Source organism: Corapipo altera, unplaced genomic scaffold, assembly GCF_003945725.1.
Source record: "Corapipo altera isolate COAL_440 unplaced genomic scaffold, ASM394572v1 64, whole genome shotgun sequence".
NCBI lineage: Eukaryota > Metazoa > Chordata > Aves > Passeriformes > Pipridae > Corapipo > Corapipo altera.
In genome coordinates, this window is record NW_020884893.1 from 2,837,335 (window position 1) to 2,863,576 (window position 26,242).

Below are 26,242 nucleotides of genomic sequence, written 5' to 3' on the forward strand. Positions count from 1 at the left end.
TATCCTGCTTTTAAATCAGCTGCTGAAAATGACATCTTGGCAGGTCATGTACATCTGGAAGAATAATGTGCTTCTCTATAATCCGTGCTTTTGATGTCTGGGCTGTGACATTAACAAAGCAGTTTTCCTACAAATACCAGGCTTTGCCTGAAGAATGCAGTAAGTAGAATAATCTATGTTATTGGTGCAGAAAAAAAGCCTTCCCCCAAGTTCATTGTACCACAGGCTTCTGGTAGCTGGTGTTAACGATTGTAACTGCTAAAATCCAGAAATGTTCACCAGTAATCCAAGTGAACATAATGCAATTTGCCAACAGGCTCTTCTTCTTGCTCTTGGCTAAATCAGTTATCTAGAGATACAGAGCTGCACAGCATCTGGAGGAGGAGTCAGGAATACTACAGGGAGGTGAAGCTAATTGAAGGTACAGCTACAAGGAGGCTTGTCTGGGTGCCACGTGACTTAGAAGGGTTAAAATTGTCCAAGCTTCTTTTTCTTTTTTTTTTTTTTTTGTTTTTTTTTTGTTTTTGGACGAGCGGAAGCCGTGTTCAGCTATGATAGTACACTTGTGACAGAACAGAATTTAGATTACTTTTTTTTTTTTTTCCAGCAGAAATAATCACAGGATGGGGACACAAACATTTCAAAATTAAGACCTCGTGTAGGTGATTTTGTGACGACATGACTTGGGCACCACATGTGTAGTGGAACATTCTCCACGACACCTGGTCAGAACAGGGTGAACAGTGATGAAGTTCTTTGTGTTTTGTTGGTTTGGTGATTTTTTTTTTGTTGGTTTTGATTTTAGTTTTGGAGTGGTTTTTTTGTTTGTTTGTTTTTTAATACCCATTCTTGTCCCTTTATTTTCTTCTAGATTTACTTGGTACAAGAACTATGAGCCATGAGATCCTGTGAAGGTTGTTCAGGGACCTAAGTGATAAAAAGAACTGCTCAGGCTCTGGCTGTTGCTTGTATTTTAGAGAAACATACTTAGAAGATAATTAATAAAATAAGACCTGATCTAAGCATAAGAAAGGCCCATTCAAATTCAAATCCTCTTCCATAAAACCGTAAGTTAAAGGAAAGTGATTAAACGTGAGCTTTGCCAGTGATTAAACGTGAGCTTTACCATGTGCTAAAGGTGTGCAACAGAAAACAAATGCTTAAGGGTAAGTGAATGGTACCCACCCTGCATAAATATCATTAGAACTATCTATTGGAATGAAAAGCATTCGCTCTGCAGATGTCACAACAAAAAACCCATAGCCCAAAACTAAGAAAAACACAGTTTAGGCTTGCTGTTAGAGCAGGTGAGAAAAAGGTAGATATTTGTTCAGAATATCAAAGCAACATTTGATTTTCATTTACTCACAGTGAGTGCAACCTGCATTTTCACAGTAATTTTATATGCAGAAGTCTTTCGGAATTTTAGGAGGTATTTTAGTTTCTAACTTCTTACACAGTGTGATAGAATGAGATATTATCTTAAAAACACAACCCTCAAATACAGGTAGGGTTGCTTCTTGTGTTTATATAAACTGAGTATGTTGACTTTAGTATGTTGGCCAATGATATTAATGTTGATGTGCTTATCGGGAACAGTAAAAATACCTCTGAATTATTTGCCATTCAGCTGGGATTCCATGCACTATGGAGAGAGGCAGAGCTGACATTTGGGGACAGCTCATGTGGAGTTTGCCATGTGAAGGTAACAAAATGAAACTAAAATGTGCACTCTTTTCTAATTTTTCTAGTTAGTAGAATATAAAGTAAGAAAGAACTGGGCATAGTCTGCATTTTCAAATATATTTGGAAGTGGGTATCCTGAACTAACTGCGCTGCTGTGAACTCTGGAAAGCTGAAGTGCAGTTAAGAGTTGGGTTTGAGGCCTGTAAGAGACACATAATTGTTCTAAGTTTCTTTATTAATTTTTGAGGGTATTCTAAACAAATATGAATGTGAATGTCAGTTTTTCCAACCCCCTCTCCAAGCTAAACTAAAATACTCCACATTATGAAAATTAGTAAGCTTTACTCAGACGATGGGAGGAAGACAGAAAGGTTTTGTGGACGTTTGGATATCTCTCTGTGAAGAGAGAAAAGGCATGGGAAGTTTTTTACGTATTCACTGTCTCTGGGAAATATTTGTAGAATATGTAGATAGGTTTTGATGCTGAAAGTAAACTGTGAAATGGTTGACCCTGTAGGCTTGTAGTAGTGTGGTTGTGTTGTGTATTTAAAGTCAGTGAGCAGGAAGTCCTACAAGTGTTTTTGGTTTGCGAGCTGCAGGAGGGTTCAGATGTTGTCCTGCTGCATTTGGGTTACTGCTTTGCTCTGATGCTGAGCAGCAGATAAATTGAGGCATGAGCATGACTTATTAGAAATGCATCTTTGGGCTTTATTCTGCCAGTTCTTGCTGCTGCAGAGTGCAGGTCTCTGCATGCAATGCCTTGCCACTGCTTAATTCGTGCTCTGTTGATTCATCCGAGGCTTAGTGTAATTGGCTCTGGTTATGGAAAGCTGGTTTAGAACTGAGAGTTGCAGGGAATCTCTTTTCCTTCAATAAGCCAGACATATTCCGTGTTTTCCAGGCTGTGCAGCCACTGAATGTTGATATGTGTGTGGAGGGGCAAACAGGGATGGAGTGGCAGAGTCTCTGTGGTTCCCAGAGCCAGTACCCTCCCCTGAAAACCAGAGTTTCTGTTGAATTGCTGGTGATGGTACATTTTGTGCTGTTAAAACTGGATCAGAGCACTGCTACGTTTTTCCTACTGACTTTTTCAGGTCAAGACCAATTGTGTCTGCTGCTGGCAAATGTGAGTTTGGGCAAGTCTTGATACGTGGGGCTGCTGAGATGCTTAGTTTTGCTTGGTTTTCAGAGTCTAAAATTTAAGTATTTGAACCCAAATCTTCTGTGATAGCATGCTGAAAGTAGAACATAGGAAAATGAAGCCTGTTATGGTTATCATTTGCTAAAAACCTAGAAATGGTACAATGTGCACACAGTGCTCCACCTGCTTCTGAGCACGTTCAGAAGGGTTTTGTAGTGTTAAGAGGTTCTTCCACATGGTACTTATTCCTCCTTCTCTGGGTGCTCAAAGGATAGATGTATAGAAGAAAACTTAAGGAGAAAGCAGTGTTGGCCACATGCCAAATGTTGTTAAATTCAAATAGAAATAGCCCTTGTAAGCAGAGAATAAAATGTGGTAGTGGTAGACCCAAGTATTTTTGAAACTAAAATAACTCTCTAAATATTCTGGGTAGGTTTGAAATAACAGTTCATCCTATGGTTAACTAAACATTAAAATGAAATCTTTTCTTGTAATACTTTGCAGATGGACTTTCTCCAAGGGTTCTCTTTAGCTGAGACTTTGTAAGCTGTGGTTTATGCTGAAATATCACTGCTACTTTCTTGTAAACATGAGAATTATCAGGTTTTAGATCAGCGTCGCTACTTATCTGTTTGGATTGTGAATTTAGCCTCATTATGTACCTGAGGATACTAAGTGAATCCTTAAAATTGAGAATTCTTGTGTGCTTCAAAGTGGACATCTTTGATATAAAAGAAAATTAAGGAGGTAAGAGTTTACAAAATACAAAACCTGTAAGAAAAGGTACAAGCTTGAAGTCATGTCATTGCTTGTGCTCCAGTGAATGTGAGATTGTGGAGGGATTGTTTCAGCCACCAGATAATGCCAGTGAATTTGTTTTCCCATAGTTAAATAAACTAGTTTTTCCTTCAGTCTTCACATGTGCAAAATGATATGTATATTCACTGGAGTGATAGCTTTTTTTTTTTTTTTAACTTTCATACCCTTTTGTAACACAGAGGTGAAGGAACAGAATACTTGCATTTAGTATCAGTATTCTGTCCCTAGTAATATACCAAGGATTGTTCTACTAGGTTTGGGGTTTGTGTGTTTGGGGTTTTTTTAGGTACCTACAAATGAGTGTGACAGAAAGGCCAGCTCCTGTAATGCTTCAGACAATTCAGCATCATAGGAGGTTTTTCTCCTTGTAATTCTGTTATTCCCTGTTAAAGCAAAGGCATGTTGTCCAGCATGGAAGGGATAAGTTCCCTACATAGAGGGAAAGTTTCTCAAAATGTGACTTGAGTAGGAGGCTTATTAACAACAAATAGATAAATGTTTGAAAATTTAATATTGTACCATAAACCTACCAAATTAGCAAAATAAACAAAGCAAAACAAACCCCCGCCCCTTAGCTGGAGTGGTTAGAATGTTCCCAGTGATTTCATATTAAAATTTACTTAATTCTGCTTATTTCTGTAATGCTGATTTGGAAAAAGGACAGCACAAACTGAGACACAAAACATCAGAGCCTTGCCTAGGGCTTCACTGCAGTGCTGAGGTGAAACGCTGTCAGCATTCAGACATTTTACAGAATTGCATACATTTAAAACTTCATTATTTTTAAAATATTAGACTAGACTAAAACAATTAGACTGGAACATTTGCGTCTGCACCTCTGAAAGTGTGCACAGCATCAGTGTCAGAGGAAAGCAGCTCCAGTGAGAGTTTTTCTAAAAGAAGTGAGTTTATGAAAACGCAGAAACCACTTCTCTGCAACGTTCATAATTAATACAGACTTGATCTGCTCTCTAAGCTTGGCTGCCTACACCACTTACCACCGAGGGGTTTGGGGGGTTTGTTTTAGTCATTGGTCAACTTGTTGATTTGCACAAGAAGTACTTTTTCACTCTGGTGCCAGCAGACATGCCCTTGCTGGTTTGACTGGGAGAGGCACTTTGATAGAGCATCCAAGTGCCTTTGTGTGTTCCCTTTGGAGATGATGTCGTGCAAAAGCCAACTCCTTTTCCCCCAAACCCTGTGCATTTAGCTGTGCTTTTTCTCTCACCCACGCTGAGTACGGCGAAGATTCAACAGCTTGCCTGTCATATTGTGCTGAGGAAAAGTGATAAAAGTGATTCTTGGAAATTCATGTGATTCTGCTAGTAGTGATAGCTGATCTGCTTTCAAATCGAGTTTGTGCTTTCTGCTTTTAAGAAAAAAGGTTCACAGAACAGCAGTGAAAAATCTGATGTCCTTGTTGGGAAGGAAAATCAGCTAGCATAATATAGACCTTTTGGAAATGTTTTTAATTAATTCTTTTTCTCATTTGTAATTCTATAGGTTCTCTTTCCATGTGCTTTCATGTTGGACAATACTTTATCCTAGAATATGGGCTGATAACACAGTAACTTATGTTTCCATAAGTTTTGCATTAGTAAATAGTGGAGTAATGAGTTAGTAAAGGGCAGCTACTTGTGGAAGCAACATAAAGCCAACCAGCTTACTTGAGAGGTCGGTGGTTTAACTTGTAGCTAGAGTCTGTATGTTTTTAAACTCAAAGTATTTATCATCAACACCAAGTCAGATGTGATTGCTTCCAAATTGTTGTATATTTTTCTCCAGTGACTTTTGTTTTTAGGATATACTCTCCTCCTGTCTCCTACCAGTCCTTGTTGGCATGATAAATTACACTGTCCTTTTAAGCAGAATTCTTTCGGTGTCACTGATACTGAACATGTACCTTATTTAGTTGCTGATTTGTTAGTCTCTGGAATGAAGAAATACTTGGGCAGTCCCACCTGCTGGTTGAGTGTATCTTTCATGGAAGAAATAAAAACACCTTTCTGCTGCATCCAGCATTAATCTCACGTTGAATTCACTTAAATGACACACTGATACCGGTGTTAAAGGCCTGTTTCCCTTGTTAGGAACTGAAATTTGATTCCTGCTTTGTGTGTGGGATGTCTTGTTTCCTTCTGTTAGGAGTTCTGTAGTTGTCTCAGCTCTTGGTTGTTGTGGGTGCTTTGGGAACATGTGGTTTAAGGGATCAAAAGTCACCTTGAGCACTGAGGGTGAAGAGATCAGCGATGAAGATCATTTACCTGTTTCACTGACTGTGAAGAGATGGTTGAATCAGATTTGCATCGTTTGGTGCCGTCTTTTTCTTCTCCTTAGAAGAAGGTTGAAGCAGTTTCTACATCAGTAGACACAGAAAATAAGAAAACTCTGGTGCTGTACCAGGGTGAGTGTGGGGCTGGGCAGATCTCGCTGCAGACAGAGGAGATTCTCCCCTCTGGCTGAAAGCTCACAGTACTTAATGTACTAAAATAATCACTTGTTAAAAATGCTACTACTATTTTGAACTTAAAGTAACTCTTCTATTTATGGTCTTTCAGGTGCTTTTTCTTGTATCTGAAGTTCCCAGAATTTTATGCTGCTTCTGTGAAGTACTTGATTCATGGGGTACTTGATGCTATGAGCCGTCCTACAAAAGACACTCTGTTTCTCAGATTCTTTATTTTTATTTAGAACAAGTATTCTACACATAAAGAGGAATGTTCTCATAACCTTCTTTCCTTGTGCACATTTGAATGAGAATTGCTTGTTTATATCAGTTCTGATCCCACAGTAACAGGTTACAGTAGCATAAACAGTGTGACCTTTTAATATGATGGCAGGAAGTAAAATGTGAAATCTATTTTAAAAATGCATCTTTGACTGAGGAAGAGTATACTTCCTTTTTCTGACGGGAAAAATAACCCATACTAGTTCAGAAGATCTCGACTCCATTATGCTCTGTGGGGCCTATTTTTTCCCCTGTCTCCTGTACAGTCATTGCAGCTGCTTGGAGTAGGACTAAACCTCTGCCATCCTTGTGTGGAATTGTCTGTCCTTGCTTGGCATTTGCACAGACATCAATGACTAAAGGTGGGGGCTACAGGAAAAACACAACTGACATGAGCAAGAGGGTTTAGTAAGAGGAACTTCTTTTGGAAAGAAGGAAAGGGTGGGTCATTGGAGCAAGAACAGGAAAAAAACTACGTAGCTTATTAAACAGCTAACACACATATTGACACATTTGACAAGATTTCTGAGTATTCCAGAAATGGAAGAATAATGGGGAGTTTTACCCAGTGAAGAGAGGAGGAGTGGACAGCCACCTAGCTCTAGAAAATGTTATTGTTTATTTCCTTAGGAGTTTAATTAAATTGGAAAGCAACATTGTCACTTGTTTCTTAAACTTCAGACAGTGAAGAATTTTCACAGTAAATTGTAGTTTCTCCTAGAACTGTAGGTTGTCATGACCAAGAATCATGTTTCAGCCTGTATATGTTTTCATTCCCAGTATTGAAACCTTCTCAGAACTGGCCTGAAGTGTTTCAGGACCAGAGCAGATCTGCCCTTTTGCTGTTTCAAAGCTCGTGTAGGAAATGTGTGAAGGACAGTGTGTGTTGTGAACCAGCAGACCCGTTCCTTCGATCCTGGCACATCACAGCACGAGTTGGGCTTGGGTTGGTAGTGCCCCAAACATGCAGTGTTGGGGTTGGCAGTGGTGTTTGGCAGCAGTTGGCAGTGAGCACTGTTACCTTGCTGGCTCATTAATGATTTCCCTTCAGATAGGAGTTCTTTCTGTATCTCCCTGATTACTGACACACCTAAACACACAGAGATAAACCAGGAGAGAGCGTGTGGCAGTGTGGCCAGGGTTGGGAGCAGACAGCAGAGGCACAGGCAGGTGGTGAGCTTGGGTAGTGTTGGCTTGGGGAAAGGGAAGGTGTGAGCAGCCCAAGGGACAAACCCTGTGGTGCTCTGTCGTCCTCTGGAGAAGGGCTCAGGAATGGGCACCCCCAGGTTCTGGAGCTGCTTTCTTCTGTGTCCACCAGACTCATCTTGTTTTCACTAGAAGTGAAAGATTGGAACAGGAGGTTGAAAATATGTGAAATCTTTACAGCTGCTAAGTTCCTGGATTTATTAGTCGACATGAGAGCATTAGTGGAGAGGTCTAATCTTACCAGTCTTTTTAAAGGTTGTCAGGAAGCAGACAGAGCAGAAAGGCTTCATGAAAACGACTGACTTATGTCTTATTTGTCATTGATTTCATGTTTATAATTTGTGTGAAGCTGACCATCAGGAGCCTCTGTTGGAGCCAAGCCCGTCAGGCAAGGCTTTGCTTGGTGCCCCATAGTCCAGTGTACAGGAGACTTCTTCTGTGACTGACTGGCAGCAGGAAATTCCTTGTTTGCCATTGTTCTGCTGAGTTCTCTACCACATGAAATAAGGATTTGGGGTGGTAAAACTGTTCTGTGCTTATTATCTTTTGAGAGTAGATAAATAAGGTAGTATTGCTATCCAGTTAGGAGCAGGTACTCATTTATTGTTTTCATGTAGTAATATCTACATCTTTAGGGTTTTCTTGTACAAAAATCTTTGCTAACAATGTGTTCTGCATGTAAATCTCTCTACACACAAAATCCTGTCTTGGAATACTTAAGAGAAAAATAATCCAGTCTTCTGGTAAAAATGCTTTGCCCTCAGCACTCTTGATGTAAAAAGAGGCACTTGTGTGTGATTCTGATAGTTGATAACATTATTTATGGACCAGGGCTCGTAAGCCTTTAGTGTTAACTGTCTTTGAGGGGTGGGGAATGGAAAGAGATGTGGTAAGTATGAAGGGTTTTCTTGAAGATGTTTGGAATTTTATTGCATTTTATACTGTTGGGGTTTTTTTTTCTGTAAGCGTTCCAGATCTGTGCTAAGACTGCAAATGAGGGTTTGAGGTAGACACCAAGTTACAAAGCATGTTTAGTCGAGACTGATAAGTGGCTCCGGCTGGCAGGAAGTGGAACATGATGAGCAAGAGCCTGGTGGAGCCGTGGGGTGTGGTGGGTTCGTGCAGCTCTGTCTGGGCTGGGAAGGGGGAATGGAGGAAGCAGTGGGAGCTGTGCCTTTCCACAGAGGCTGCTGTCGCTGTCAGAGGTAGAAGTTATTATGGCTGCTTGGCTTTGCTAAATCAGTTGGTGTTCTCAGATTTAATTATTTTAAACTAGCAGGATGAGTAGATGCATTAAGTGGCAAAACTGTTTATCTCATCTGATCCATGGAACTGACTTTCACTCAGCAGTCTGGTTCATTAGCATGGGGAGGATTAACCAGCCCTTTGAAGGCCTGGCTCGTCGAGTTTTGCAGTCTTTTTCATGTGCTGGGGTGCACAGTGCTAATCTGTCCTGCATCAGGATGTCTGTGAACGCTTATCTTGATTATGTGATGTGCCTGTTAACACTGACAGTTGTTTTTTAAACTCTCAGTTGCTTTCAGATGAGAAGATGTCCTGCACAGCTGGAGGTGAAAGCTCTCTCTCACTGCAATGGCAGTTTAAACAACCTCTAGTAACACAGGATTGGTTCTGGCAGTGTCTTACAGTAGTACTTAGCAACTTGGAGAACCAGTAAAATAGTGAATACATTTTAGCACGGAAGGTCTGGCTGGTTTGGGTTAAGGGAGGGATTGTGTCTTTCCACTGGAAGCTCTCAGGCTTGTTGGCCTGAGGTAGATTTTCTCACACATTGTCTTTTCTGAAGACATACTTCTGTTCACCTTTCCTGTGTGAGGAACTGTGCTTATGATAAGTAAAATGCAGTATCGGTATCCACTGCAACTAAAGACTTAATGTGCATTTTTATTTTACTGTGTGGAGGGCTGTCAATAAAGTGAAGTGCTCAGGAACTGACCTCAGAACTGAGTACCTTAATTAGTCTGGATGTCAGTAAACAGTACATCTCTGCTGTAAATATTTAAGGGTTAAGTTTCTCTTTCTGAAAAAGTATTGACTTTTCTCTCTTATCCTTAGAACAGTTTACTACTCTGGAAGTAATTGCGTAAACATTCTGCTTTTAGGAGCCAACTTCTTCTTTTAAAGCTTGGTGTAGCACAGAGGTGTCCAGCCATCCTGTCCTGGAGCATTGGGGGCTGGACAGTCTGTTCTGCCCCTCTCATCAACCAGCATGGCCTGTGCAGCCCTTACATGACATGACAGTCACAGAAGTCAGGTGACACCTGTGTAGGCTTGTGTCTGTGGGGTGAGGAAATGGCATCAGTGTTTGATTCTCCCCCAAAACTGGATTTGGGCCACAGATTGTGAGCTGAACATCTCAGGTTCAGAACACTGTGAGGTTTAATATTAACCTAGCTTGCTTTCCTAAACACATATTAGACAGTCATGTGAAAAACCAGGAGTATCCCAATTCTGCTTTATCTAACATCTGTTTTCAGCAGTACTGTTTGTTCTAAGCAGGTTTTTGTGTGCATTGCAGTAGCTTGGCAACCTGTAGGTTGCACCATTCAATGAATTCAATGTGCTTTTAATCATCACTACAATTTTCCTTTCCAAATTTGAATATTCTAAGTACAGTGAATTGGGCATCTGTGATTATAACAGCAACTACCACGTTAAACAGATCCCAACAGAAACAAGCTGCTTTTGCAAATCTGTAATCCAGAGAGTTTCTTCAAATTTCAGTCCAAACATCTTTCTTAAGAAAAGATACTTATAACTTCTTTCTGGGAAGGGTAGTTAAGCAGTTAGAGCTACTTAAAGTTCCCAAATAGGGATTTGGGCAGTCTGCTGAGAAACAAAGCTACCAAAAGCATGACTGTTCACTGGTTCTGCTGTAGGAGCAGAGCTTGAGTTTGACCTTTCCCTGCATGTAGAGGCACGAACATGGATTGTGCAATCCTGTTAATTGTACATTCTCTTTAAACTCCTGGCATCTCGTTAGGTTAGAAATGATAAAAAGCTTTTGGTAAGAGTGTGATGGGCATGCTTTGGCAGAATGAAGCTGTAGTTCCATTGCCTGTGTACTTACTAGTGGCCAACATGGGGAAATATCCTTTTGCCACAGATTAGAACTTGCTGGAATTTTGTGTTATACCCTAATTTGTAGGGAACAAACAGAATGCAGGAGGGAGCCTCATTTACCTGGGAGGGAGCTGGTACCTGTTGTAACATACAGTTCATCATTTTGAATGAACAGGGGTTCTTGATACTAAGTAAATACAGTTTTTCCCCTCACACTCCTGACTTGAAAACTGCATCTCAAGAAAGCCAGTAAAGCAAAGTACAGTACAAATGTCTTCAAGGAAATGAAGTTCACCACTGAATAAGATGTAGATACTTTTTTTTTTTTTTAATAGGTACTGTGGAGTTCACAGCTTCCTATTAAACAATTCCTGCCACTTCCTTTCTCGTGTGTTTTAGTACTTCCTTTACATACGAGCTCATAACTTGCAAAATTTTGATGGAATTAGTAAAAAGTTGGGAATATGGCTGTTGCCTGCCCCACAGTATTCTAAATACAAAAATAATACTGATGTGATCTGAACATGTGCCCCTTGTAGTCATGATGTGACCTTATTCCCTTAACATTGTCAAATACAGAGACAAATTTGATTTAGCTTTTAGATTATTGGAGATTAAATAATAATTAGTAATAAAGATTACTAGATGAACAAAACCATTCCTCAAAATCTGTGTGTACTGAATAGACCTACTTCATGCATAAATTTGTTGCTTTTAAAAAAAAATCAGTTTAATTTTACCATAGCATATGGCAAGCTGGTATCTAAAGCTGCTTGAACTGACTACTTTCTGAAGGCATATATAACTTCTTAAACTCCAGATAAGAATTAAGTCTTAGAAAAACTATTTTAATTCCTATTTTCTTCTGTGAACACCAATAGCTTGTTTATTCTATCATCTAACATTAAATAAGATCTGAGTTTAGTTTTAGTTGGTGGTGGAGGTAGAAAATGAGGCTTGCAAACTTGCTCTGTGTCCATAAAATCCTGTTTTCACAATGGTGAGAGACTTTCAGACCAACTCAAATCAAGAAAATAAAAATGAGGCAAACTCCAGAAGTTCTGATTCCTAAGTAAGAATCCTTTTGTTTCTGGTTTTATGTCATCATGGAAAATAGGCCATTGACAATTATGTAGAAGTGCCTTTGTATTTAGGAAGAGTTTCTCACCAAAACCTCCAGGGGAATGCAGGATTCCCAGGCCTGGCTCCCTGTCCCCTTCCAGTGACAGTTCTTTTTTCTGTAGTGCTAATGATGGGGTAGGGGAGCTGTCTAAAGCTTTCTTCCCCTGCCTCAAGGGACCAGGGGAGACAAAAGCATTCCTACCAGAGCCTAAAAAAATGGCTCAGAGAAATGACCTCCCTTCCACAAGGAGAAATCCATAGTTGTTCCAACACAGCTGCCAGGGTTGCAGCGAGGGGGTTGGATTCCTGAAATGGGAGTGAGGAACATTGGCTCCTAAGTTAGAAACCTAATGAGTTCGAGCATCCCAGACGAAAACTAATCTGCTTGGAGAGCACAAGTAGCATCATTACAGCAACCAAGAGGTGTCTTCTGCCTGTCTTCAGGGGGGGACTTCCTGAGCTGGGGCAGTTTGCAGCACTCCTGAGGGAGGACACGAGTGCTGTTCAAAAAGAGAGCAGGTCGAAGTCACTGGTCTGTCTCCTTCTCATTGAAACCCTTTAATGTTTTAGCAGTTCAAGTAGACGTGAATGTTTATTTTGGAATATAATGCCAACAACAACAACCAACTTGACATTCGGGTATTCAGAGGACAATAACAGTGATGTGAAAAATGTGCAGTATTTTCCTTTGTAAGCCCTAGAAGTATATTTTTGCAGCTCTGAGTCTCTAATGAGCCAGGGGTTATGTGTGTGCACATTCTCACATTCAGCCCATCTTTTCCCTTTGCATGCAAATGCTGACGTGTTAATAGCATAACAAAAATGAATTGATGATAAATCTCAGAGTGTCTCCTGCTTTCCCTATTACTCATTGCATTGACTGTGGTTTTAGGAGGTGTTAAGAGGTGCCAAGCTAAGTCTATTGAATTTGTAAAGAGCTTGATAAGTAAATACAAGAAGCAGTCTGGAGGTCTGACAACAGATTTTGTGTTTTCAGGCATATTTAGTGCTGTAAGGCCTCTTTGACATGGGTGAAGTTTTTACTTTGGTCACATTGTCTCTATGTAGCCACCTGTCATTCCACCTACTTTTTAACGTTCATTTTCAGCACCCACCAAAATTTCTGAGGTCGTACAATTTCCTGTTTTCAAGTAGGAATGTAAACTTCCTTGGTTTTCATTACTGGTAACCACTTTAATGTGCACAATGGCACCATTCAGGAGAGGTGTCTGTTTTCTTCTGTTGGAACCTCATCTCTCTGTAACAGAAAGTAGTGCTGCAGAACAGGCTGGAAAGTGTAAGAAGCATTATCCTGTTTGCTAAAGCTAGGGTTAAAAATCCTTGTGATCTTACTCAGGGAATTGTCCTGGTGCTAAATGTATGGATGTAAAATCAAACTCTGAAAAAAAAATCCAACCTCACCACTAGGAGACTGTTTAAGAAATCTTTTCTTTCTCTGACCTGTTAGGATTGCCTCGAGGATTAGAACTAGAAAGTGCCTCAGAGCTTGACAAATAATTTATTTTATCTTACTGGATAAGCAAAATGATGGATTTAGGAGAGATGATGAATTTGTAGTAGCTGGCAGTTTCCCCCACATCACAGGTATTGCTCAGGTCTTGTGTATTTTGTAGGTACTGTACCTGTCCCCAGGGCTGCATCCTGGCCTTACTCCTATCTAAAATCCCTAATGCTCCATGGATGCTCCCTAATTAGTTTCAATTAGGGACAGAAGGGAAAGCTAATTAGTTGGCAAGGTTGTGTTCTCAGTGTATTTGTGGTTGGTGTTTTGGGAGTACTTTAAACCACCTTCAGCTCCTTTCCCAGGACAAGCCTCTGGTTTAGCAGTGGGCTTGTGCTCTGTGCTGGCAACCCCTGCACTGTGGCTTTCCCTGGGGAAGGAACATGATCTGTGTATCATACCAGTTGGAGTGTCTGGGGAATCACCCTTTGTTTGGAAGCTCTAGTTTGTGATATGCTTTCATGGATAATTTCATAACACAACAGGAAAGTGGCTGTGGGAGCTTGGATGGGCCGTGTCGTGGTGGAGCTGCATGTGTCCCCTTAGAGCAGGGCCTTGCTGGAATGGTGTTCTCATGCTGAATTTGGTTTTCTCTGGTACCTGCTGGGTTTGGTATGTGCTAGGCAATTTGATCTCTATCTCACATATGGTATCTTAATTTGAAAATGACCTAGACAAAATGAAGATCACTGGGGAATTGCAGCCTGCCCTTCTCTCTTTGGCAGTTCTGGTGTTTTAACAAGTCCTGCCTGTTATTGATGAGCAGGTGTCACTGTACATAGGGAATACTGGACTTGTCTAGTCATCTGTTAATGTGACCAGTATTGCTAAGGTGCAGTTAGTAATCTAGATGTGTTTAACTCATGTCATCTGCCAAAGGTTTAAAAATAATGCTGTGGTAGCTCTGCAATTGTTTGAGTTTAAACTGCTGATAAGACAGCTGCTGAAATGTTGACCTTTCTTTTTTTTAAAAAATAAATCTAACATTTGTAATTTTATTTTGTTTCTCTAAAATGTTTGTCCTGAGCGAAATGACTGCGGTGTTTGTCTGCTAAGCTGCTGAAGTGCTGTGCTGTTTGTCTGGTTTTTAGTCAACATACTTTCCAGGAAAAGGTGAAAGGACACAAACACCACAGACAAGTTTCGGTTGCAGCTCAGTGCATGTGAAATGTGTGTCTTAATCTGAAGTGAAGTGTCTTTTTAAAAAACTTCCTGGAGGCTTAGTAGGAAGAGCCAGACTTCAGCTCCTCAAATGCACAGGGCTGGTTGCTTTCAGATTAATTTGTGATGTTACTCCTGGAGCCCACAGAACTTGCTCTGTGCTTGAATACTCTTGGCAATTGCAGTAGTTCTGTACAGTTCATTACATGAGCCTGTTAATAGTCCTCCCAACTGATTTAAAGGGCCTTAAACTGTGACAGTAGATCCAACACTAAACAGCTGCCTGGGATGTCTGTAGGCAGAAGATGATAATGTCCTTCTCTGTTGGTACAATACCTAGTTCTCTAGTAGCCTTTCAAATTTCTTGTTAACTGTAGGAATAATAACACTAGATATTCTGAAAATTTGTATTCTTTTAGTTGCATGCCCAGGCAAGTGGAAGAGCAGGATGTGGTTGAGAACCAAAAGCCTTAGAGCAGACACATGCATTGGGGTCAAAAATGGGAGAAAAGGAAAAAGAATCTGTGAAGATCCATCCAGCTTTTAACTGGTAAGACCTTGAGTCTGTTGCCTGGTGAGGAAACAAGTCTTACGTTTGATTATCTTATTTATTAGTCAAAATATTTCATTTATCTTAAGCTTAAACTGTGGTAATGGTTTATGCAAGAATTTATGGCATTAGTAGAGTCTTGCTTTCTTAGCATTAACTGAGGTTATTAACACTGTATCTCTGAAAGAGAGTTGAGTATAAATAAAGTTATTCCATGGTTCCATTTCATCTGCAGTGTTTTCAAGTGCATCTCTTGTCCTTTCCAGTTTGAAACATGTCATTTGCAGCTTGTCTAAACGCTAGAAAATACCTTGGTTATGCAGCACAGTGATCTGATTTTGCTATGGAAAGGTGTGAGAAGAAGCTTTTCTCATTCCTCCCTTACCTTCTGGTATTTAGAGGTTTTGTGTCTTTTTGTCCTCCCTGAAGCCTGCAAAGCCTTGTGGTTTGTTGGGGTTTTTTTGGTGGTGGTAGCTCTGTAAAAGCTATAATCCTTTTAGATGGCTTGTGAGATGTCAGAATGAAAATATTAGGTAGCTAGGAAAGCAGGACTCTGTTTATAACCACAGTTGTCAGTCTGTGGAGCCTGGAATACCCTACAGGCCAGGAATGACACATTTTTAAACTCACACAAAACCTATGCTGCAAACAAATTAAGGTCTGAATTTGCTAAGCAGACTGAATTCCTTTAGGAGTTATGTGGATATCTGGGCTGTCAGATGCACCAGTCTGTTTGAGATGAGGTTAAACCAAAACTCTTTATGTAGAAACCTGTTATGTTTGGGCAAATCAAGATCTGGATCTCATCTCCGTGGTTATTTTTCTTCTTAGAGAAGAAGAGTAACTGAGTTAGAACCTCTTGACACTTTAATGAGAGTGTGGTTTATTTCCTGGCACTGACTTTGTTTGATGATACAGATAGCAAAGCTTTTCTTTTGCACAACAGCTGTCAAGAAAAAAGCCATTTTGTCTTCTCAAAAGTCTGTCCTTCCAGTAACGTCCAAGATGCACTCCTGGAGCAGACTGAGTATCTGGGAGGAAGAATAGGGATGGATGTGAAGAAGAAGGGAACTTGGGTTGTTTTCTTACGCTGATGCTCCATTCAGTTGTTTCCTGTTTTGGCAGTAAGTACGTGGCTACAAAACAGCAGAAGTTGAGTGTTCCTGCCAGCAGCTCTGAACTTCTTCTGTTATGGGTCATAAATTTCAAGGACAAACTGTATTTTGAACTTACTGATATTTGAGAAGTCTCATGTAATTCTTTAACCTGATACTAGAGTTTCCCTGGCTCTGCTGCAACCCTCAGAAAAATCAGAATTGAGAAATCAGTTTTCACTCGTTGCAGGTGACGTTGGAGCAGTACAAGAATCTGAGCAGCTGAGCTGTGCAGGATTGCAGAGCTTTATTCAGCAGTGTCTTCCTTCTGGTAACATGCAAAATAAATGTGCTGTTAAAATTTGGAAATGGCACGAGTCTGTGTCTCTCCCCCTTCTGGAAGTGCATTCCCAGGGTGTAAGTAGCGTTCAGGTGCAGGTGTTTAACTGAGCATTTGCAGTGTTCAGTTATCTCCCACGATAAAGTGGGTACAATCAAGTACTGCAGGATTTACTTTCTTAAGTCTCTCCAGTTGGGCATGTTGAAACTAGTCAGTGGTGAGAGACAGTCTGCTAGCTGGGATAAACGTGGGCCCAGGAGAAATGAATCCACTTTGCCACGTGTGGATATGATTTAATATCGCAGTCATGCCCAGTTTACATTCTCCTGGGGGGTTATTTCCGTGCCTCCAACCAGCTGACTGGTGTCACAAACCCTGCATAGCCACATTGCTGCTGCCTGTTCAGGTTGCCCCTGGAGTGCTGAATTAGCAAGGGGCTTTCTAGGAAAACGATGGTGCAAGTGTGGCTTGTTTAGTTATTTATTTATTTACTGGAACCTGGTGTAATAGCGCTGTTGAACTTTAAACAAGCCTGTCCCTTTCACTCTCTGTGCTTTTTGACTTCAGGAAGAAGCTTGGCATACTGGGCAACTGGTTTCATATTTTTCAGGGAGATTAATAAACAAATAAAAAAAATGGATTTTACTTGAGAGCAAAACTAGGAGACTAGATAAAATGCTTTTAAGGAGTATTAAAATCCACATTTATTTCACTTATGTGGCTAAAATTCTGCAGCTGCTTAAGATTAATGTTGTGTGATGCAGCTGTCTGTTCATTTATCTGATCTTCAGATTATCTTCTTCTTACCTACAAGTTACATCCTCATTTCTTGTTCTTGCCCAAATATCCTGATGTAAAGCTTAATGTAGGATAAGAAATCAAATCTTCCTTGTCAAAGCAGGTTACATGAGCAGTTGATCTTTGTGTGCTTTATATCTTAGCAAGGCTCCCTTGTTGGGGACTCAGTTTGCTGCTTTTCAGGGACTCAGTTTGCTCCCTTAAATGCTGAATCTGAAGACCTGTTCCCATCTGCAGGTGTTTATGGTGGTTCCCTTGGTACTACTTGTTTTTCTTGTGGTCTTCTCAGCAGGTCTTTGCCACCTCATTGAATCGTTGAGGTATTTCCATTCTGAAATCAGTCAGTAGTGACATCTCAGCAAAGAGCACCTTTCACTTGATTTTATTGTAACTTGTTTTTATTCCTCCACCTTTTACAGAAGCCTCATCATTTTTTTCAGTGCCAGCTTTAAGAGGAAACCTTTTTTTTTTTCTAAGCTTTTAAGCTAAAATTACTTTTTTATTTAAGTCTTTTTGTACTTGTGAATTGCTTTCCTTAGTGTGACTGCCTCAAGTAGATGGATTGGGTGCACTTCTGTGGCCCCTGATAAGATCTTGGCAATTGCTGCTTCCCAAAGGAACAGAACTGTTAAAATGACAATATATTGTTATCTCTTAGTCTGAGCTGCTCCAGAGTTTATGGTGCAATTAAATAGTGTGATCAAATTGAGCCCTGCTGCAAGGCTCCCAGGGAGTCTGACTGATGAAGCTGAAAGCCTTGAGACTGCACCTTTAGTTCCTCTTGGGAAATACTGATATGCAAATCCACACAACCTTGCAGTGTGTGCCAATGACTGCCCTTGCATTCCAGGTCCTTTCTGTGCTGCAGGAATTGTGATGTGCAGGGCCAAGTGGAACCCATTGGTGCAACTGAGAGCAACCTTCTGGATATCGCTGAAGAACTTCTTATTCCAGTCACTATTGCAAATTAACAGCTACAGGAACTTCCCATTTGAAGAAGCAGGCTGCAGCAGACTTCCTCTTTCACCCCTGAAGTGTTTGGGGCACTTGCACGGGGTACAGGACCTAAAGCCAGGAGATGAGTGGTGTGGAGTGACTCACACTCCAAACCCGAAGCATTTGACTTGGGAAAACTGACTTCAGTTCTAGCCCTTCCTCTTTAAAGTTTTATGTTTCATGACCTTTTAAATGAAATGTCGAGCTTCCTTTTTAACAGACAGGATCTCTGCAGTGTGACTTGGTGTGATTCAAGATTTGTAACTCTATCAATTCCTGCGTTCATCCGCTGCCTTCAGTTCTTATGGCATCGCTGGCTCCAAGTTCCTCAGAGTATAATAATTCCTCATAGTATAATAATTTCTCATAGCATAATAGTTCCTCATAGCATAGTAATTCCTCATACCATAATAATTCCATGCTGTGTATGATTCTGCTTCCTCCAGCACAGAAATCCTGTGGTGCTGTTAGGAACACATTCTGAGCCTACCTAAACCCCAGTGAGTAGCAGTAGTTATGTGACTCCAGCAGTACCCAGGACCAGAAGTTTTTGACAAGAAAGCCTTTAACATGGCCACAGGACATTATAGTAACTTGGCACGAGGTTGTTTCTCCCCAGTAATTTTCTCTGTTGAAGGCCACCTGATTTGCACTAAAGTCAGCTCTGTATCCTGGAAGTGATCTGGGATGATAAATTCTTTTGATCGCTTCAGATGTTCTACCAACTGCTGTAGCCCAAAAAAAAGAGGAAAAAAACCACAACAACCAAAACCCCCAACCACTTTTATCCCATGTTGCTGAGCAGAGTATGCCCCATGCTTTCAGCATGGATTTGAGCACTGAGCTCCAGGAATACATCCCCTCCAGGATATTCTCTTTTATCGTGTTCATTACACTCAGAAATGAAGTGCTCTGTGCTGGTTGGATTTTCACAGAAGGCAGCAGCTTGCCTGTTGCCATATCTGGGTCTCTCATTTTATTCCCATCCCACCCCCACCTTGTGTTTTTTCCTGTTTGTTGAAGCATGCTCCAGAAATATATTGCCCTTTTTAAATTGTCTCTTGAAAGCACATGAGTAACTTCTTTCTTTTCATTTTCTCTGTGCCTGTGGGAGTTATGCATCTCCTAGAACTCCCTTATTCTTTCAAGACCTTTAGGGATTGTTGCATCTTGAAAAAGATCTAATATTTACTGGTGAGGTAACAGCCAACTCTCTATTCCCTGGACAATAAATGACAGCATCAATTCCTTAAATACTTTGATGTAGATGTTTGAATCTGTGGAACTCTCAGAGACTGGCAGGAGATTCTATGTGCATATACATGTGTATGCCTAAGTATAATGTTTTTATATTAGAATGTCTTTTTATAATTCCATTTCGGTAAGGAAACATTTGTTCCTTTTCTGTTTTTTAAAAGAGGGGACAGTTCTTTTTAAATTTGTTAATGCTGTGAAAGGAAACAGTGTACATTAGTGCTGCTGCTAATTTAGCCCAGTATTTACAGAAAAATGCCTAAGGGATTTTGGTTTGGTTTGCATTTTGCTGATTTTATAATATGAATCCTAAGTGGTGGGGTAGTTGTGTTGGTTTGGTGTTGGGTTTTTTTTTTTTAACACTCAAAAAAATAACACATGTAGGCTCTGTGGGAAATGTGGTCAGAGATCTAGAAAACCATTTTTCCTATTTCCCTGGTCTTGTCTCTTCTTAATCCTGTACAGTCATTACAGAAGAATAAACCCCTGTAAAATACAAAGTCACCAACTTGGTGTCAGAGACACATTTATGAAAACACCTATTTTAGCTGCCTCATGTTTGAGATATTAGACTGTGGCAGTGCAGATCATATTCTCCAGACTGCATTCCTCACAAGCAGAAATACTGGCAACCATGTGTTAAGTTATAAAAAGCTGGCAGCTGATGTCAGGGCTTATTTCAGTGAGGAGCTGTTTTGGAATACTGTACTAATTTTGGGTAGGTTTATGTAAATTAGAACTCCTCTCAACATGGAGCATTCAGTGTAAATTGATACATAACCTGAATAATGCAGCAGAATAGATAAGCAGGTAATGTGCTCCAGCAGATAACCCATTTTAAAATAATCTTTGGCATTGTACATGATTCTTTATGCGGAACTGCATGTACACAGTATTTATTTACAATGTGAAGTTCTGTTTCAACAAATTGGGATTAACGTCCAAGGATGGCAGAATTCTTTTTATTTTAACTTCTGAAATTGTCTCAGATAGCTGAGCTATCATATGCATCTGAAAAAAACCAGCTAAAAGAATCCCAGTTCTATGGTTGAGATGATACGTGTGTTTTAGCTGAGCATGTGAGTTGGATACAAATAACTTTGGCCATTTGCAGCTTTGTGACATCTTACTAAAAACTCCAGGTAAAGATGCAAGTGATCTTAGACAAATCACCACTCTGTGTTTGATGCCAAGGGGGGCAGGCAAGATTTTTTTTTAATCACAGTGAATGTTTTCGTTGCTGCTGAGTCAGAAGCACAATTGAGATTTTGACTGAGGCTGCAAACAAGTGCTTAAAGCAGTTTATGTGAAAGTGCTTTGGGGCACAGACTCTGCTCCCTCAGGAGCGAAGGCATAATGTCTGTTAAATGTTCTGCTTCGTTATTATGCAAACTAATAGTATTTTAACACAGAATTGTTGTTGTTGTTCTGATACATTTAAACTCGATTCTTAATTTGAAGCCCAAAGTGTTTTCTGGCCAGAACTCCCATACGTGAAGATGTGAAGTCACACGGGTATTTGTCTTAAAATAGCTGGTGGTATGAAATTTGATGGATTCAGATCTAACACTTTATTTTTTTGTTTCAGGACATCAGGCATGAAGCCAGTGATTTTCCATGTAAAGTGGCCAAACATCCCAGAAACAAAAATAGAAATAGGTACAGAGATGTCAGCCCCTGTAAGTACACTTTCATTTCCATTGTTTGTAACAGACTGTTGACCTCTAATGACTTCTAGCACTTAAATGTTCTTTTTAAGGACAAGATTCTGTTAGGTGGATAAGCATCCAAGACAATTCTCGGTGTTAATGTATTTATTTGTGAGATAGATGCCATTATATCCATAGGATTATACTAGAGCAACATACTGTGGAGTCTGTATTTGTGGGCAGAAAGCTGATGAAAGAAACTTACTTTACCTCTGAATTCTTCTGCTAGAGAGGAAGGGTGGCTGAAGCAGCACTGCTGCAATTGCAGGGGTGGTTTGTGCTGCAGAGTGTTCACTCCCCAGGGCATCCTGCTGGTCAGCACAGATGGCAGCACTGCCCCTTGTGGGAGGTGGGCAGCAGCCTTACATAAAACATGACTGCTAGAGAGAAATCTGAGCTCATTGGAACAGAGGAGGGGACATTTGCAAAGGAGATGCTATAAGGATGAGACCTGTATTTTTGAAATTATTATGGTCTCATATTCCAGTGGGAAGTGCATCTTTGAGCAAGTGTGGCCTGGACAAGGCACGGCTCAGTTGGGGGTTGCAGCCTGTTTTTTGTTCCATGGCCCCAGGAACAGAGACAGTACCACCCAGCCTTGCCCAGGCCTGGCATCCTGTGAGCTTGGGCTGCTACAGCAGCAGTGTTAGACTGGCCCTGTGTGGGGCAAATCTCCATCCTCTGTCCTTGGCCACAGTATTCCTGTGTGGCAGAGAACTTCTGTACTTGGTGCTTAAAAGTTCCTGAAGCCTTTGGGGCAGTTGACCAGAACAGTAATGTTCACATTGTTTGTTTTACTAAGCAATTCTAATATCTGGGGTTGTGAGTAAGAAATGGTTCCCTTTTTGCCTTTACATAAAACTGCTTCCAGTCTGGCTTTCTTGCAAAATGTGGGAATCCTTGAGCAAGCTGGGTTTGAATGTTTAAGCTGCAAGAGATAAGCAGTTGTGTAATTCTATTTATTTAAAACCAGTAACTCGGTAACTGTACAAATAGGTCAGTGTGGTCTGGTTTGCAGATTACTGTGGGGATTATTTCAGATGCAAATGCTTCATTCTTGCAGCCTGTTCTTGGAAGGTGAAGAGCAACCTGTGTTTACTCCTCTGCTGTGGTGCTGTTCTTGCAGTACCTACATTGTATTTCCAGAGTTACAAGCCCAGGGAACACCTGAACTACCTGGGATTATTAAACCCTTTTCATTCTTCAGGACAACTCAGCTTTTTTGACCCTAACACCTTATGGGGTTGTGCATGGATTCTGCTGTGTTGCATATACATATTTAACCAGTGTTTTCTAATTATGCTGCAGTTGATCACAGTCGAATTAAGCTAAACCAAGGTGACAATGACTATATCAATGCTAGTTTGATAAAAATGGAAGAGGCCCAAAGGAGCTACATTCTCACCCAGGTAATTGCTGGCAGTGGTTAATAAAAATCATATGGTGGCTGGAGTTTTTTCATGGGTTTTGTTTATTTTCTTTATTGTAAAGCCAGTTAAGTGCATATACACATCTGTGTGTGGATAAACATATGCATAGAATGGGAGAGAGGAAAGCCATGAAATACAGACTTTAGTGATGGGAATGTGGGAGGCAGTGGCTGCTTTTCCCTGAATCTGTGAATTCCACCCCTATCTATACAACAAATTTAAAAATACCCGGATACCCTGTTGTTTTCTTCTGAGAGCCAGCAACTGTGCCAGGATTCTTGTTTGTCCTAAATATTCCATGGAGACTGTTCTGATCTCTGATCTTGACTTTCTTATCCCTTCCTCCCACACTTTAGATTAAGGTAGACTGGGATTAATATTTTCAAGTGACAGCTCTTCCTTCCTGTTTGTAGAGAGTAAAGATAAATCTCCTAAAGAAGAAATGGACAGTACAGTTTCAGTGTGGAAATGTTTCTTTGCACACAACTCTTATTGCCCTGATTCAGGACAGGGGAGGTTGATCACAGGGTTGAACTGGGATCTGGGATAGTTGAATGTGCAGCTGACTGGTACAAGTTCTCTGCTCTGATCCAGAATTTGTTGGCTTTGAATGGCTTTATTTGAATCCAGTCATTCCTTCTGAGGACCCTGGCCTGCTGTTCTGTTTGAGCAAAGGGATGGACAGCAAATGTGGAGCACAATAATGCTGGTTTGTGTTGCCCAAAATTCAGAACAATAGCTTTGGAGTGGAAAATAGGGAAGAAACACAACACAAACTGGAAGTTAGAGGGAAAACTGCTTTGTGAAATAGATAGTAGTCTTTAAAAGGAGTTATCACTTCATTCAGTCCCAGAGCAGATCCATGAAGATTCTGGAAAACCATGTAATTTGTTGCTGATCTGGCATCATTTCAGCGTTTTGAGTGTTTATCCATTTAGTCAGGTAATTTTCAAGTACCCTGAATAAGGTTGATGTATTGCAGAGTAGTTAATTCTGCTCTTAGTTAGACAGTGGGGTTTTATTTCCCCATGACCCTTGTATACCTTTCCTAAGAAAATGTGGTATTTTCACTCCCAGTTCTGTTCTCGCAAATGAGACTCAATCTCTCTTCCTCTTATGTGTGTGGGGGGGGAAAAGATGAACCATGCTTTCATGGGAAAATTCATAACATGGAACTAAGAGCTGTCTCACTGCATTTTTTTACAGTTTTAAATGAGAAGTTGCTTGTTACTTGTCTAAATCTATTGCCCAGCGCAGTAACTGCTACTGGGGAACAGCGCACTGACAGTCACAGAAAATAATGCTTATTTCTGGGGATTCTGTCTCTGCAGGGACCTTTGCCAAATACTTGTGGTCACTTTTGGGAGATGGTTTGGGAACAGAAAAGCCGCGGTGTTGTCATGTTGAACAGAGTGATGGAAAAGGGATCCGTAAGTACTTACCCAGGTCTAGCTCTGTGCTCATCACATATTTAAGGGTTTTGTTTAATAAAAAGCCCCACTAAAACCAACCCAGAGAACAGGGCCAGGTGACTGTTCAGTAATTTTATCTAAGAAATTATGCCTAGAATTGAATACTTGGGCGAATTGGGGTTATTTTAAGTAATTTACCATCAGATAAGTAGAAAGTTTGGGTTCCTCTGGCACGTGGAGAAGCTGCTGCCTTGAGAGGAAATGCCTTGGTCTTTGTGATGGTGGAGAAGATGGAACCATCGGGCTTGGATTTCCTCCCTGGCTCAGAGCTCTGCCTCAGTGCTGGTTCCACAGCTGTCACCCCTAAAGAGGCCTGTCAGCTCTGCAAATCTGGGACAAAAGCAGCTTTTAAAGAGTGATAGAAATGCCCAGTTAAAAGTTGAATGCTGCAGCGTAGTCAGTGTAAAGACATTTGGAGGAGGGGTAGTGAAGATGTTGGGTATCCACAAGTGGTACATGCTTTTGCATCATCAGGAAAAAATTCCCAATAATCAGGAAAATTCCCGGGCAATGAGTTGTGTTTCAGTAAACTGCTGTCTTAATTTTTAAGTGTTTTGCTGTTTTTTGTAGTGCAAGTGAAATTTAATCTTCAGAAGAGATGCAGTAACCATATTTTTCAATATTTCCTTCCTTTCCAAGCGTTCCTGTTCTTTTCTCAGCACATTCTCAGTTTTGAACAAAATGAGTGCCTGTGATCCCTTAGGCTGGTTGCACTGCTCAACAAACAGCACTGGGAGCCTCACAGTGGACAACAAAATACTGTTTGCAGACACATTTGTGGAGAAATCAGCCCCAAAGGCAATTGCTGTATCTTTATTACAAAACCAAACAAAAGTGCAGAGAATTATAAGTCCATTCTACACCCCAATAAACACAGTGCTGCCATTCTCTTTGGTTGGCTCACTTAAGGCCCTGGCATGCAGCAGTCTTTGCAGAACTAATCTCTCTGGAAGACTTTTGATAAGAAAACTGAAATTCAGTCAGAAGTAGGTAATGGGAATGTTTGCTGAACACGGGGGTTTTTTGTTTGGCACTTCACCTTTAAACTGTGCCATGTAAAATCAAAATGATCTCACTGCTGTTTGTATTTTTGTGGTGAGTAGATGGAGTAACCCAAAATTTCATCTGATGTTACCCTTGAAATTAACAATGTGATCATTTCCTATATGTAGCTTATTTATAGAATTCATAATACTTTTCACAGTGTATTCTGCTCTTGTTAATATCTGTCTCTTCTTTTGAGACTTAAGTCTTTGACGTGACAGTAATAAAATGCAGAGTAGGCTTAAAATTCAGGTTTTGGCAGACTGTTATGAGAGCTTTTGCACTTAGTTATTAGATTTTTGTTTGTTTGTTTGACACAATATAAAATAAATAATGACTTTGAAGATTTTGATTAGATTTCACAGCTTCACACTCTTTCAGCTTTCAGGTACCTACCCTCAGTCCTTAGGTGTTCTCATGAATTTAGTCAAGGTCAAAATAATTTGACTCATACAAAAGTTGGAGATGTGGTTCTGCAACATAAAGGAAGACTGATATTCTTCACACTGTAATTTCTGGTCCTTATAATAGAAGCAGATGAAGAAATTGTCTTGTAAGAAAAGGTTGTATTTAAGGATGTTTCTTCCTTACCTTTTACTCAGACATAAATTACATTTGTATGGCTCCTGTTTGTTTTTAGATAAAGTGTGCACAGTACTGGCCACGGAAGGAGGAGAAGGAAATGTTTTTTGAAGACACAAACTTGAAACTCACATTGATATCTGAAGATATAAAATCCTATTACACAGTACGACAGCTGGAGTTGGAAAACCCGACTGTAAGTACAGGATCTCATCCAGTCCCATCCCTGGCCCTCTCCCAGGGGGAGATTCACCTCCTGAGCAGCAGGGGCTTGGAAAAGATGGTCAGGAATTGCAGTGAATTTGGTGATTCTGCATGAGATTATTCCTCAGTCTCAGTTTGTGTGCTGTGGAAAGGAAACTCTTAGATATTTATTTAACATACATGGGGAAACTCAAGGCCTTTCCATGTCTCAGCTGTCCACTGAGCAATAGAAGCTTTTGAACTGTACTGAAAAAACTAAACCATCTTGTAAAGAAGTGCATTTACTTATCCAATTTCCTG

General features: G+C 40.4%; 1 protein-coding gene across 2 annotated transcripts in view; it reads left to right on the forward strand.

Annotated features, from left to right (window-relative positions):
• PTPN1 (protein tyrosine phosphatase, non-receptor type 1) overlaps nt 1-26,242 on the forward strand; it is a 34,389-nt gene that overhangs the window by 1,751 nt on the left and 6,396 nt on the right. The window contains exons 1-5 of one of the 2 annotated variants that reach the window (XM_027646275.1): nt 3,365-3,574; nt 21,090-21,180; nt 22,519-22,619; nt 23,972-24,070; nt 25,797-25,934. In XM_027646275.1, the coding sequence (XP_027502076.1) occupies nt 22,584-22,619; nt 23,972-24,070; nt 25,797-25,934 (273 nt within the window). In that variant the 5' untranslated portion in view covers nt 3,365-3,574; nt 21,090-21,180; nt 22,519-22,583. Of the gene's footprint in view, nt 1-3,364; nt 3,575-21,089; nt 21,181-22,518; nt 22,620-23,971; nt 24,071-25,796; nt 25,935-26,242 lie in introns of those variants that run through there. The other variant, XM_027646274.1, reaches the window with a different exon arrangement.